Source organism: Bos javanicus, chromosome 19 (assembly GCF_032452875.1).
Source record: "Bos javanicus breed banteng chromosome 19, ARS-OSU_banteng_1.0, whole genome shotgun sequence".
Classification (NCBI taxonomy): domain Eukaryota; kingdom Metazoa; phylum Chordata; class Mammalia; order Artiodactyla; family Bovidae; genus Bos; species Bos javanicus.
The window spans coordinates 63615699-63628498 of NC_083886.1; the positions used below are offsets into that span (position 1 = coordinate 63615699).

At 57.9% G+C, this 12800-nt stretch overlaps 1 protein-coding gene across 8 annotated transcripts in view; it reads left to right on the forward strand.

The window, feature by feature from the left end:
* The window catches only part of RGS9 (regulator of G protein signaling 9), a 60075-nt gene extending 54800 nt beyond the window's left edge, over positions 1-5275 (forward strand). For 4 of the 8 annotated variants that reach the window (XM_061393016.1, XM_061393017.1, XM_061393015.1 and 1 more), the window contains 3 exons: positions 1986-2434; positions 4676-4772; positions 4865-5275. In XM_061393016.1, the coding sequence (XP_061249000.1) occupies positions 1986-2434; positions 4676-4772; positions 4865-5005 (687 nt within the window). In that variant the 3' untranslated portion in view covers positions 5006-5275. Of the gene's footprint in view, positions 1-1985; positions 2435-4590; positions 4804-4854 lie in introns of those variants that run through there. The other 4 variants (XR_009731549.1, XM_061393021.1, XM_061393019.1 and 1 more) reach the window with 4 other exon arrangements.
* Positions 5276-12800: the final 7525 nt, after the last annotated feature.

Sequence of the window (12800 nt, forward strand, 5' to 3'; positions counted from 1 at the left end):
AGCCTCTGACTTCTGTCTCTGGCGTCTAGACTCAGGATTGAAGGGTTCAGGTGAAGAGCTCAGTGTCACCAGAACGATTCAGTCACCTATGCCATATCTCACGGCATGATCATGGGGGTGGCCGCCCAGCACGTTCACAGCTCACACCCATCCTGAGGTCTTAGTGGCCACCTTAAAGTTCTACATTCTGTAGTCACCGGCTTGCAGTGGGAGCCTGGGGATGGTCCCAATCCGCTCCGTCCTCAACATTCTGGTCACTAAAACGGGGCAGTTGTAGATTCACAGGGAACTGGCACAGAGTAGGTCTTCATAACCCGCAGGGCCACATACCTGACAGTCACCTCCCAAACCCTCCATCACGGCCATTCCCTGCAGACTGTCCTGCGGGGGAGACGTGAGTCCCTGTAGGAGGCGGCGTCAGAAGCACAGGGCTCAGCTTCTCACACGACCTGGCTCTTGCTTACTTGCAAAGCAGTGCCCTCGGTGTTTGTGAGGCTTTGCCCCCCAACTCAGGTTCCCCTCCAGTGAGTCTGGGGTCTGCATTTATAACGGACACCCCGTGTGATGCTGACCTGTAAGCATCCATTGGGCATCACACATGTAAAATGTGGAGCCAGTGAGCCCAGTTGCAAAGCCTGCTGACCATCCCTGCGTTCCTGGGCTTGGCTCCTGGAAGCCTTAGCTTTCTCATCTGTAAAATGGGCATAGTAAGTGTTAGTTGCTCTGGAGGTACCTGCAATAATTCACATCAAGTTTGCAGCCCAGAAACTCAAATTTCTGAGCTTCTCAAGCATGTTAATAATAATCACGATGGTGATTAGTAGGCATAGTAACCCGGTGGCCCTGGGTCAGGGCCTTGGCTCTGGTTGGTAGGCCTGTCTGAGCAGTGGATCAGCATCGGTGGCTGCGAGCTGCTGTTTCAGAATCTTGCTTGAGCTTCAGGGAGCAAGTGGGAGAGGGTGGGGCCCCCACCCCCCCCAAGGGCTGAGCCCCGGTAGTCTCCAGGCCTTGCTTTTCTTCTGAGGGCTGCTGGGAGTCTGCCCGCCCGCCCTTCCCTCTTCAGGCTGGGGCCCGCAGCCACCTTCCTTCGGGCCCAGGCGACGCCCCTTCTGGGCCGTGGGGCTGTGATGGTTTCACAGAGGGCTTGTCCTCTCTTGGAGGCAGATTTGGTCCACCTCTCCCGGGCACAGCCCAGGACCGGCCCAGCCCCCAGCCCAGACCGCACCGGGCTGCCGAGTGCTGCACGGCTGCGGCGGCAGGCCCTGGGGGACACAAACCTGGCGGGGGAGAGGCGAGACAAGCGAGCTTCCCTGCCCAGGACTTGGATCCTGACGCCCCCATCTACTTGCACGGAGCTCTCGGGCTCCTTCAGCTGACCGGCCCCGGTTCCCCGCTCCTGCCCCGCTGGTCGGGGACCCAGGGCCAAAGCCGCCCAGGGCGGTTGCCTCAAGGAGCCGCCTTATCTGTATTTCCAGTCTCCTCCTCCCCCGGGGGCCCAGGCCCTGCTGCGGTGCCCGTGGGAGGCGCAGGAGAGGGTGGCGGTGGATGAGAGTCGGGGCTCAGGACGTGGCGGCAGGTCTCAGGCCTGGAAGGGTCCGCACAAGCCAGGGCTCCTTGCCCCACCTCCAGTGCTCTGTGGAAAGGGTTTTACGTGCCTGCAGACCACAGGTGGCACCAAGGCAGGGCAGAGATAGGATGATGCTCGGTGGGTGGAGCCCGTGCTCCTGGAGAGTGGAGTTGATGGTCGAGGGGAAACCCCAGCCCGCAGCCAGCTCCCAGGCCTGGAGGAGCCTCCAGCTGTGCCCTGGGGAGGCGGCCAGGGCTTGGGGAAGCCTGTTCGAGGCTGTGCCATTCTCTCAGGGGGCTCGGGGCACCCCTCCCCGGTCCCCAGGGGCAACCAGACGGGCCTGGGCTCCAGCCTGGAGGGGGCAGCCCACGGCGGGGCCAGCTGTGCCCTCACTCCCCGTCTCTCTCCTTCTCTGCAGCCCGGCCAGTGGCTGGCTCCCAGCCCCCATCTGGCTGTGTACACCGGAACCTGCGCGCCCCCCTCTCCCTCCAGCCCCTTCTCCCAAAGCTGCCGCTCCCCTGGAAGGCCCTTCCGCTCGCCCAGCCGCTTCATCCGGAGGCCCAGCAGCACCGTCTGTCCCTCACCCATCAGCGTGGCCCTGGAGGGCTCCCCGGGGTCCGAGCAGAGGCGGGAGACCGATGTGTCAGGGGCGGTCGGCGGGGCCTCCATGGATCAGCTCCGGCCCCGGGCCCAGCCCAAGGCGCGTGTGCGCCTGTCCCTCGGGCGGTTCCTGAGACGAGGCTGTTTGGCGTCCCCGGTCTTCGCCCGGCTCTCCCCAAAGTGTCCCGCTGTGTCCCACGGCAAGGTGCAGCCCCTGGGGGATGCCAGCCGGCAGCTATCACGACCGAGGCCCCGGAGAGCAGCCAAGTAAGGATGGAGGGGGTAGTGTGTGTGTGTGTGCACGCGTGCTCATGGGGAGTGTGTGCACGCACATGGGGATTGTGTGTGTGCACATGAATTGTGTGTGTGTGCACATGAATTGTGTGTGTGCGCACACAGATTGTGTGTGCGTGCATGGGAGTGTGTGTGTGCACACGGGATTGTGTGTGTGCACACATGGGGAGTGTTTGTGTACACATGGGGATTGTGTGTACACGGGGATTGTGTGTGTGTGCACGAGATTGTGTGTGTGTGCACATGGGGATTCTGTGTGCACACATGGAGAATGTGTGTGTACACGGGGATTGTGTGCATGTGTGCACATGGGGATTGTGTGTATGTGCACATGGGGATTGTGTGTATGTGCACACGGGATTGTGTGTGTGTGCACATGGGGATTCTGTGTGCACACATGGAGAATGTGTGTGTACACGGGGATTGTGTGCATGTGTGCACACGGGGATTGTGTGTATGTGCACACGGGGATTGTGTGTGTGTGCACACGGGGATTTTGTGTGTGTGAACATGGGGAGTGTGTGTGTGAACCTGGGGAGTGTGTGCGTGCACATGGGATTGTGTGTGCACACGGGGATTATGTGTGCACACGGGGATTGTGTGTGCACATGGGGATTGTGTGTGTGTGCACATGGGATTGTGTGTGTGTGTGTGCACATGGGGAGTGTGTGTGTGTGCACGGATTGTGTGTGTGTGCACATGGGGAGTGTGTGTGTGCACATGGGATTGTGTGTGTGCACACGGGGATTATGTGTGCACATGGGGAGTGTGTGTGTGTGCACAGATTGTGTGTGTGTGCACATTGGGATTGTGTGTGTGTGTGTGCACATGAGGAGTGTGTGTGTGTGCGCGCGCACAGGATTGTGTGTATGTGTGCACACGGGTGTCTGGTGAGGACCCAGGTTCTGTGGTCTGGGGTCTAGGGCCTGGGGGCTGGGCAGATGGAGGGTGGAGAGTGCCGGGTGAGGAGGAGGATTCTGGAAAGCAGACCCCATGGACAAACCTTTGACCTCCAGACCCTTTCCAGACTCAGCGCTGCCCTCTGCGGTCTTTCTAGGGGAAAGGAAAGTGAAGTGACGTTTAAGTAATTCAGCTGAGTCCGACTCTTCATCCCCTTGGACTATACAGTCCATGGGATTGTTTTTCTTTTCCATCTTTCCCCCTTTCTATTAACATGCTCTTCCAGGCTTCTCTGGTGGCTCAGTGGTAAAGAATCCACCCGCAATGCAGGAGACCCAGGTTCGATCCCTGGAGGAGGGAATGGATACCTGCTCCAGTATTCCAGCCTGGAGAATTCCATGGACTGAGGGGCCTTGTGGGCTACAGTCCATGGAGTCTCAAAGAGTCAGAAATGACTTAGTAACTAAACAACAACACAATCCTCTTCCACTCACCCTGCCCAACTAAAACCTTGGCCTAATGAGTTTGTTGCATTTTTAAAAGGTCCGGAAATTTCAGTGGCAGTGCTGGGACCCACAGGTGGTGCTGGGCCCCGGTCCCCTCCCCTGCCTTGGGGGTCCTCTCCTCCCCCACCCGCTCCTGCACACATCTGCCCTGGGGAGCACTCAGGGGGGCTACAGGGTGCTGACAGTGTGCAGCCTCCATTCAGGGCTGGCCCCTGTTATCCCCACTATGGGCGGCAAAGCAAGACGGACCTCTGAGAGCCCCCTGCCCGAGGCAGCTCTCTGGTGAAGAACAGGGGCTCCGGGGTGCACTTGAGGGCTCCGGGCTCCTGGGCAGAAAGAAGAGTTATGGACAGTGCAACACAAAGGCAGCCCCGCCTTTGTTTGGTCTTGGGGGAGACAGCGCGGAGCACCCCTCCACCCTCTGCTATGCTCCTGCGTTTTGGCCATGCGTGGTCTTGGAGACGGCGGCTCCATGCTGAGGCCGTAGGTTGCCATGGATACCCAAGTCTCCAGCCTTGGCTGTGCTCTGTGCATCTGGGGTGGGGGGATTCAGGGGGAAAGAACTTGTCCGTTGATTCCTCCTGATGGGCTCTGCTGAGGGAACGCTCTAGTTTGTGGCCACAGCGGTCTTGGGGCTTTTGAAAACCTCTGTGCTCCATGGCCACCACTTCATTAGAAGGCAGTTTAAAGGGGCTGAGGCCTGGGTCCCGGTATGTTCTACAGGAATATCTGGAATTCATCAAAACCGAAAAAACTGAAGCCCCTTGAAAAGGGAAATAAAGCGTTCCCTGAATTATCCTTCGTTCAGCAGGAAAACAGAGCCTCCCTCGACACCCAGTGAACGGGGTACCCCCCCCCAGCCCCGAGCGGGTCACCGCACACACAGCTTCCAGAAAGGCGCCTGGGTCTGTGCCTCCTTGGGGGGTTGGGTGAGCTGGGTGTGGTGACCTTCTGTCTCCACACACTGCTCTGCTCATGTGTCTGAAGCTTTTTCCAGATCAAGATGGACGTGCCCATGGGAAGCGGGGCCTGTCTGATGGACTCGGAGGACCCGGGCCCCGGAGCACGAGGTGACCAGGCCACAGAAAAGGAGGTCATCTGCCCCTGGGAGAGCCCCGCAGAGGGCCACGCTGGCTGAGCCTGGGGCCTTGGGCCAGGAAGTTGCTCCCACAGACTCTGCAGGATGGGGCCACGGGACCCGCTGTCTCTGGGACCAGAGTGCACGAAGATCACACGTGGGGGCCGGAGGGACAAGATGGGTGGACTCTGCAGAAGAGCGCTCCGGGTGGGTGCCCCGTGGCCAGCCTTTCCCTTGCCCCCATCTTTCCTCTTGTCATCAGAAGAAAGGCATGTGGACCAGAGGACTTGACTTGCTGCCTTAAAACCAATAAAAGGTTACCTTGTCTAAGTGTTTTTGGATCGGAATGCTAGCATACATCTCATTTTATAAGCTATCTGTGAGCTCTCGCCTGCTAAGTCCCTCCAGTCGTGTCCAACTCTTTTGCAACCCCATGGACTATAGCCCCCCAGGTTCCTCTGTCCAGGGGATTCTCCAGGCAAGACTTCTGGAGTGGGTTGCCATGCTCTCCTCCAGGGGATCTTCCTGATCCAGGGATCAAACCCTGGATCTCCTGCATCTTCTGCATTGGCAGGTGGGTTCTTTACCACTGGTGCCACCTGGGAGAAGGAAATGGCAACCCACTCCAGGGTTCTTGCCTGGAGAATTCCAGGAACAGGGGAGCCTGGTGGGCTGCCGTCTCTGGGGTTGCACAGAGTCGGACACGACTGAAGAGACTTAGCAGCAGCAGCCACCTGGGAAGCTCTTTATGAGATCTTATTTATGTGATAAACTCAGGTCTTGGTTTTCCACACCAAGGGAACTGAATCGCCTCCAAGAGCTCCCTGCTTGTATAATTGGTTTGTGCTTGATGCCCTCATCAACTGAGCTCCTCAGGGGGAGCTTGGGGCTGGGCCACCACACAGGAAGAGGGGGCTGGGAAAGACATCCTCCTGGAGTGCCAGGCTTGCTCAGATCCACCCAGAAGCAGAGGGCAAGGTGGGATGAGGTGGACCAGGGAACTGCTAGGGGAATTGCTGGAGAAAGGGGTGGGGCTCTCGGACCGCAGCGCAGGGCCGACCTTTGGGGAGGCGGGGGGCGGGGGCCCTGGATGGCGGAGCAGTGCCAGGACCGTCTTGGCGAGTTTGCCGGGGTGTCCTTGAGCCTGTGTCTTTCGAGGGTGGCTGCGCATTTGGACCCCGCTGTAAGGGCGTTGGCTGGGAGCCTCCACAGGCGGCCTGACCGTGGCGTGGACACGCTGGGGCCGCTCCCAGAGGTTTGTGCCCCGGTCGCCCTTCGCTCCCAGCTCTTCTCCAGTTGTGAACTCAGCATGCTGGACAGAGCGCCCCCACGGTGAGTCTCTGCAGGGCCCTGGGCAGCCAGCCGGACATCTCACTTGGTGGAATTCCTCTAGAGCCCTGGTTCTCAACCAGGGCCCAACTTGTCACAGGGGACGTTGAGCAGTGTCCGGAGACATCTTCAGTTGCCATGGCTGGGGTGGGCCTGTGCTGGATGGGGGTGGGGGTTTCCTGAAGTCCAGTAGGCAGAGATCAAAGTGAAAGTGAAAGTCGCTCAGTCGTGTCCGACTCTTTGCGACCCCATGGACTGACTATACAGTCCGTGGAATTCTCTAGGCCAGAATACTGGAGTGGGTAGCTGTTCCCTTCTCCAGCGGATCTTCCAGACCCAGGGATCGAACCGGGGTCTCCTGCATTGCAGGCGGATTCTTTACCAACTGAGCCACCAGGGAAGGTGCTGCTAAGTGAACTATAATGTGGGACTGCCCCCACCCGCTCCTCGACAGAGGACGATGGGCTCTGAAGTCTCAGCCGCAGTGGAGGAAGCCGGAACAGAGGTCACAGGTCACTGCTTGTGTGCTGGACGCTGCTGGTTTCTGCCCAAAGCCCTGAAGTGTTGCCCTAAAGGGTCCACTGGGATCATGCTTGAACTGGGCGGTGGGTTGAAATTAAGGGTTACGTGGTGAATAAAACATTTCTTAAAAGTTGCCTGGAGCCTTCCCTGGTGGGCCAGAGGTTAAGGCTTCACCTCCCAATGCAGGGGCTTCAGGTTCGATCCCTGGTCAGGGAGCGAGGATCCCACAGGCCTTGCAGCTCAAAAACCAAAACATAAAACAGAAGCAATACTGTAACAAATTCAATAAAGACTATAAGAATGGTCACATTAAAAAAAAAAAAAAACTTAAAAAAAAGATCCTGGAAGGTCCTTGTAGAAAAAAAGGTAAGTGGTTTGCCAAACCACTTATTATGTTCTTCACCTTTAATCCTCAGAATTCAAGAGCCTCTCACTTTTAACCTCAGACACTTACTTTATTTAGCCCACAAACACTGGGGCTGAGCCATCGCTCTGCACACATCAGGAGACGAGTGGGGGCGGGTAGCTGTGTCCCCCAAACCTGGATCTACTGCCCTGAGGGAAACTCAGAGGCTTCAGCTCTGAAATAGCATCTCATTTCAGATTCTACAGAGTCCCCTCTCTTGGGCTCACAGGAGTCCCTCAGGAAGGGGAAGGGAAACTTTCTCCGAGAGAGTGAGCAGTCAGCCACGTTTCTTGGAAGGTGAGCAGGCCAATCCATTGAAATGGCCTTCCCCGGTGGCTCAGACAGTAAAGAATCTGCCTGCCATGCAAGAGACCTGTGTTTGGGCCCTGGGTCGGAAAGATCCCCTGGAGGAGGGCACAGTATCCCAGTCCTGTGTTCCTGCCTGGAGAGTCCCATGGACAGAGGAGCCTGGCGGGCTGCAGTCCACAGGGTCACGGCTGGATGTGTTTCATTGCAAAGCTGGTCTGAAAGGAGATGAGGGGCAAATCCACGCCCTCCCGGCAGCCAGTGTGTCTGGAGACGAGGAGAATCTCAGCACCGGGCTCGCACACTCGTGCCCCCGGGCACCCGGGGTCCTGCAGGGAACCCCGCCCAGCATCTGGTGATGGATGATGGACTCTGGTTGCCTGAGCTGAGCACGTGTGCGTGCCAAGTGGCTTCAGCTGCGTCCGACTCTTTGCGACCCTAGGGACGGTTGCCTCCAGGGCCCTCTTCTGTCTCCTGAGTTGGCAGGTGGGCTTTTTACCACTAGTGCCACCTGGGCAAGCCCCGCGCTAGGGGGAAGTGCAGTCACAGAGAACCCCAGGAGGAAGGAAGGCAGTGGTCCACACGGGAAGGAATTTCTGTCTCCACCACATGCTGTTCAAAGGCAGGGAAGGCCCAGGGTGAGTGGCCTCCAGGGAAGAGAGACAGTCAAGGGACTGGTATGGCTTTGTGCCAGCCCAGGGCGCCGGGGCCCTCAGGAGCCTACAGGCCGACCAGGGTAGGGGCGAGGGGACACAGGTCTCGGGCTCCTCGGCCTCAGAGGCCCTGCCCTGCACTCTGGGGACGGTCCCCTCCCAAGGCTTCACCAGAAGGGGGAGTCCCAGGCTCATGGATCCCCAGAGAGGCAGCTTTTCCTCCTGGGGACTTGAGACTGGAGTGAGAAGGAAGCGGGCCAGGAGGAAGGTCCTCTCCTGGTTGGAAAGCCAGAGAGGGGGATGCGGGGAGCGGAAGGGACCGGGCCTCCCCCTGTGCTCGGAGCCTCCGGAGCCGCTGAGCTGCAGGCTGATGGTGGCCTGTGGGGGTCTCCTGGCTGCTGCGTCCTGGGGGCTACCGGGGGGCTGGGCCATTTCTAGTGGCTTTGGTGAGTGTTGAGACTCTGCAGAAAAACTCCCGCAGGAAGAAAACTCCCTCCTCAGCCTGTGGACCATGGCCAAGAGAATCCCTCACGTGGAAGGTCATCTCTGCGTGTCCACCCCCGACTTCCGGACGCAAACTGATTAACTCGCTTCCTCTGTCCCTGCAGGTTGCCCAGATGGCGCTGGTGATCAAGAACCCACCTGCCAAGCAGGAGAGGTGAGAGACAGGTCCGATCCTGGGTCGGGAAGATCCCCTGGAGAAGGAAGTGGCAGCCCACTCCAGGATTCTTGCCTGGAGAATCCCGTGGACAGAGGAGCCTGGTGGGCTACAGCCCATGGGGTCACAAGAGTCGGACACGACTGAGCGCACCCACACGCGTCTTTCCCTGCTCAGCCTGAGCGGCTCGTCAGCTCCCTCGTCGGGCAGGTGAGGCTGGAGGCTGGGCCAGGCTGAGGCACCTGGACGGGGGCTGATGCACCGGGCAGTTAGCAGAGTCGGGGCTCTTGGCATCTTTGCGTGGACGCAGAAGACAGAAAGGTCCAGGTTCCTGGAGAACAGAGAAGTGAGGAGCTGCTTCCCTCCTTCTCTGGGGGTTCGGCCCTGAGGCTGCTGATGCCCCCACGCCCTCCCTGAGAGTGAAGTCTGACTGGAGACGTGCATGTGGTCCAAGCATCACACCCATCAGGTCTCAGCGTGTCAGCTGCCAGGTCGGGTCATCCTGACTGCAGAGAATGATTCAGGCCCCTCAGGTCCACCGGGACCCTTGTGGTGGGAAGACCCACCCAGGAGAGGCTGGCTCCAGGGTTGCCGAAATCGAAGAAGCGGGTTCTGCCGATGACTGCTTAAAATTCATGTTGCCATGGCAGCGTGGCATTAGGCCACGGGTGATCCGGCTGCAGGGAGCTTTCATCTCGGGGAAGGCAGGGTTTCTTTTGCACTTGAGCTGGCTCCAAGGGGACACTGCCTTGGGGTCAAGCTTTGCTTTGCTCCTGCGCCTGGGGATTGTCCCAGCAGTGGACAGCTGGGAACGGGGAGACAAAGAAGGAGGCTCTCAGAAGTCGGCTAAGCCCAGACACTGTGATTCTGGTCGGGGGGAGTGGGCTTGAAACCCTCCGGGCAAGAGATTTGAGTCTGAAGAGAGAGCAGTGGAACGGTCTGTAACGAGGGACGCATCTGCACTGCTCTGCTTGAGAGGGAAGCACCAGTGAGGAGGTTTGTGTGTATTTAGCAGCAGAGCCAAGGAAGAGCGTGGTTTATCTCCAGATGTGGCCTGGCTCAGCTAGTCCTAACAACCTGAGTAATTTAAGGGTTCGTTGAACAGCCGTCATGAGGACTTACTGTGTGGTTGGCGCGGGAAGATGCAAGAATGAGTCACGTGGCTTAAACCCTTAAGGACTCGCTGGGTAGTCAGGTCACTAAAGACAGTGAAAGCGTTAGCTGCTCAGTCGTGTCCGAGACTCTGCGACCCCGTGGACCGTAGCCCACCAGACTCCTCTGTCCGTGGGATTTCCCAGGCAGGATACTGGAGTGGATTGCCATTCTCTTCTCCAGGGATCTTCCTGACCCAGGGGTTGAACCTGGGTCTCCTGCATTGCTGGCAGATTCTTTACGGTCTAACCCCCCGGGGAAGGCCCAGGGCACTGAAATCTGTGTTAAAATGGTGTACGCTGCTGTCTACAGACCAGATAGCTAGTGAGAGCCTGCTGTATGGCACAGGGGACTCTCCTCAACACTGTGGTGACCTCAGTGGGAAGGAAATCCAAGAAAAGAGAGGATACGTGTACAGCCAATGCACTTTGCTGTACGGCGGAAATAAACACGACATTGTAAAGCAACTCTACTCCAATAAAGATTTTTTAAATGAGGCAAAGCAGCATGTGCTCGATTGCCTAGAGACTTCAGAGAAGGGAGAGTCACCCCATCGGTGCCCTCGGGGTTTTCACAGGTGAGTCTAGGTTGAGCCTCAGTTGATGGGAGGAAGAGGAGGAGAGCATCCCAGTTGGAAGGACCACAAGGACAAGCGGGCGGCCGCAGGATAGAGGGGGCAGCGTCTGGGAGTGACCAAGGGTCCGGTTCACTAAAGGGCCAGGAGGAGGTGGTGCTGCGACATAGGCTGACCCCAGAGCTGTGCTCAGGAGGATGGGCTTAACTCAATGGGCAACAGGGGGTCATAGAGCCTGAGCACGTCTGATCAGAGTCACACTTTGGAAGAATATGTCTGGGGACAGAGTTTGGGATGATGGAGCCACAGCGAGCTTGTGAGACCTCCATAGGGCTCGAGGGGTAAGGGGACCTCATGAGGCTGACAGCAAGGGGGTTTGAAGGGACAGAACAGCCAGAGGTCAAACAGGCCTGGGCACGTCGAAAGGGGCCAGAAGACGTTGGGGGCGAAGGCGGCTGAGACGGGGAGCCCGGTGCATCAGAGAGCGCAGCTGCTCTCCAATGGGCCAGGAGACCAAGAGGAGGAGGCGGGTGGGGGAGATAATGCATGACGCTGAGTCTGAAGATTCCCGAGGGGCACTAGCAGAGGAGCTGGAAGGGCCAGGTAGCCCTCGTGGGCATCCTTAGACACAACAGGGGCGCTGAAGACCTGGTGTTTGAGAGCAGATTGGCAGGCAGGGCAGGGGGAGATGGGAGGGAGGTTCAGGAGCAGAGCCCGGGGTTGGGGGAGTGAGTGAGGAGGAGCTGGAGGAGCGTGGGGGGCCAGCTGGAGACCACGGGTGCAGGCTGGCGGTGTCAGGGTGGCTGTGAGCTGATGTCCTCTCGGGCAAATGCCTCAGCCCCCCCACTTACTTCTGTGTCTGTGTGTCTGACCGTGGGGGAGAAAGATGGTGGGGTGATCTGAGAGAGTAGCTTGAAACACACATATAGCACATGTAAAGTAGAAAGCTGGGGAAATCTGCTGTCTGACACAGGAGCCCGCAGCCGGGGCTCTGTGACGGCCTCGAGAGTGGGGAGGGGAGGGAGGTGGGGGAGGCTTGGAGGGGGAACACGTGTGTGCCTAGGCTGACTCATGGTGATGTGTGCAGAAACCATCACAGTATTGGAAAGTGATTATTCTCCAGCTAAGAATAAAATTAAACAAAACAAAAATGTGTCCTTTGGTCCTGGAGGCTGACTCTACATATCTGGCCTCCTAAGTCACATTTCTGGTGACTTTCAACCCTTTCTTCTTTTCCCTAAGACACAGTTGAAATTCCCTGGTATTATTACTCTGTACAGTCATAGAAAAAATGCTCAGTCCTCAAACTGAGGACTGAGCATTTCTCCTCACCCACCTGACTCACACTGTGTGACCGGTTACTGCTGTCGCTCAGCCCTGCCTGACTCTGTGGCCCCATGGATGGCAGCACGCCGGGCTTCCCTGTCCTTCACTATCTCACAGAGTTTGCTCAAATTCATTTTTTTAATCCCATAGATGCCGTGAATCATGTGACCAATCCAGGCTGTCTCAGCCCTGGCTTCTGGGGAAATCAGAGCCACGTCTTCTGTAAAAATGCAGTGTGTCTGAGCCGTACAGCGTGTGCTGTGTGAACAGAGAAAAAAGGGAAGGAGACGAGCTGGCGCGTCAACAGCAACAACACTGCTGTGTTTCCTAAAAGCAGACCCTGAGATGAAGACGCGCGTGCCGGTCACACCTGATGAGCGCTTCCGGGAGGGCCTGGTCAGGGATGGGGAGGCCGGGTGGGGGGGCGGAAGAAGCCACGCCAGAACGTGCTCTCGGGACACAGCCTCTGCCCGCAGGGGACTCTGGCGTGAATCTGGCGTGTATGTTGCGCCTCGGCACGTTTTCTATGACTTCACGTACAGTCTGCCCACCTGCCTCTCCCTTTCTGCACATTTGGGCGAAGCAGCTCCAGGACCTGAGAGGAGCCCTTCAGGGGCGTCACAGGTGCTGGTGGTTAGGAGCACAACCACACTGAGCCCGGAAGAGGAGCTGCAGAAACAGCCGCAGGGGTCCGTGGGGCCTCGCTGCTGCTCCAGGGCCCACTGCCCAGCGGTCGTTTCTGAGAAGCAAGCTGACGTGTGATGATGACGCCTTTTGTACACTTCGGCAATGTTCATTTCTGCGTGTTAAGGATACATTATTTTAGAACTGGAATAAAGACTAAAGTAAAATGTTAAACCATCTCGTCACTATTCTCCTCTATCCATTAGCCTGTTTTCTTTCCCTCTTTGATAAACTCCCTTTAAAGA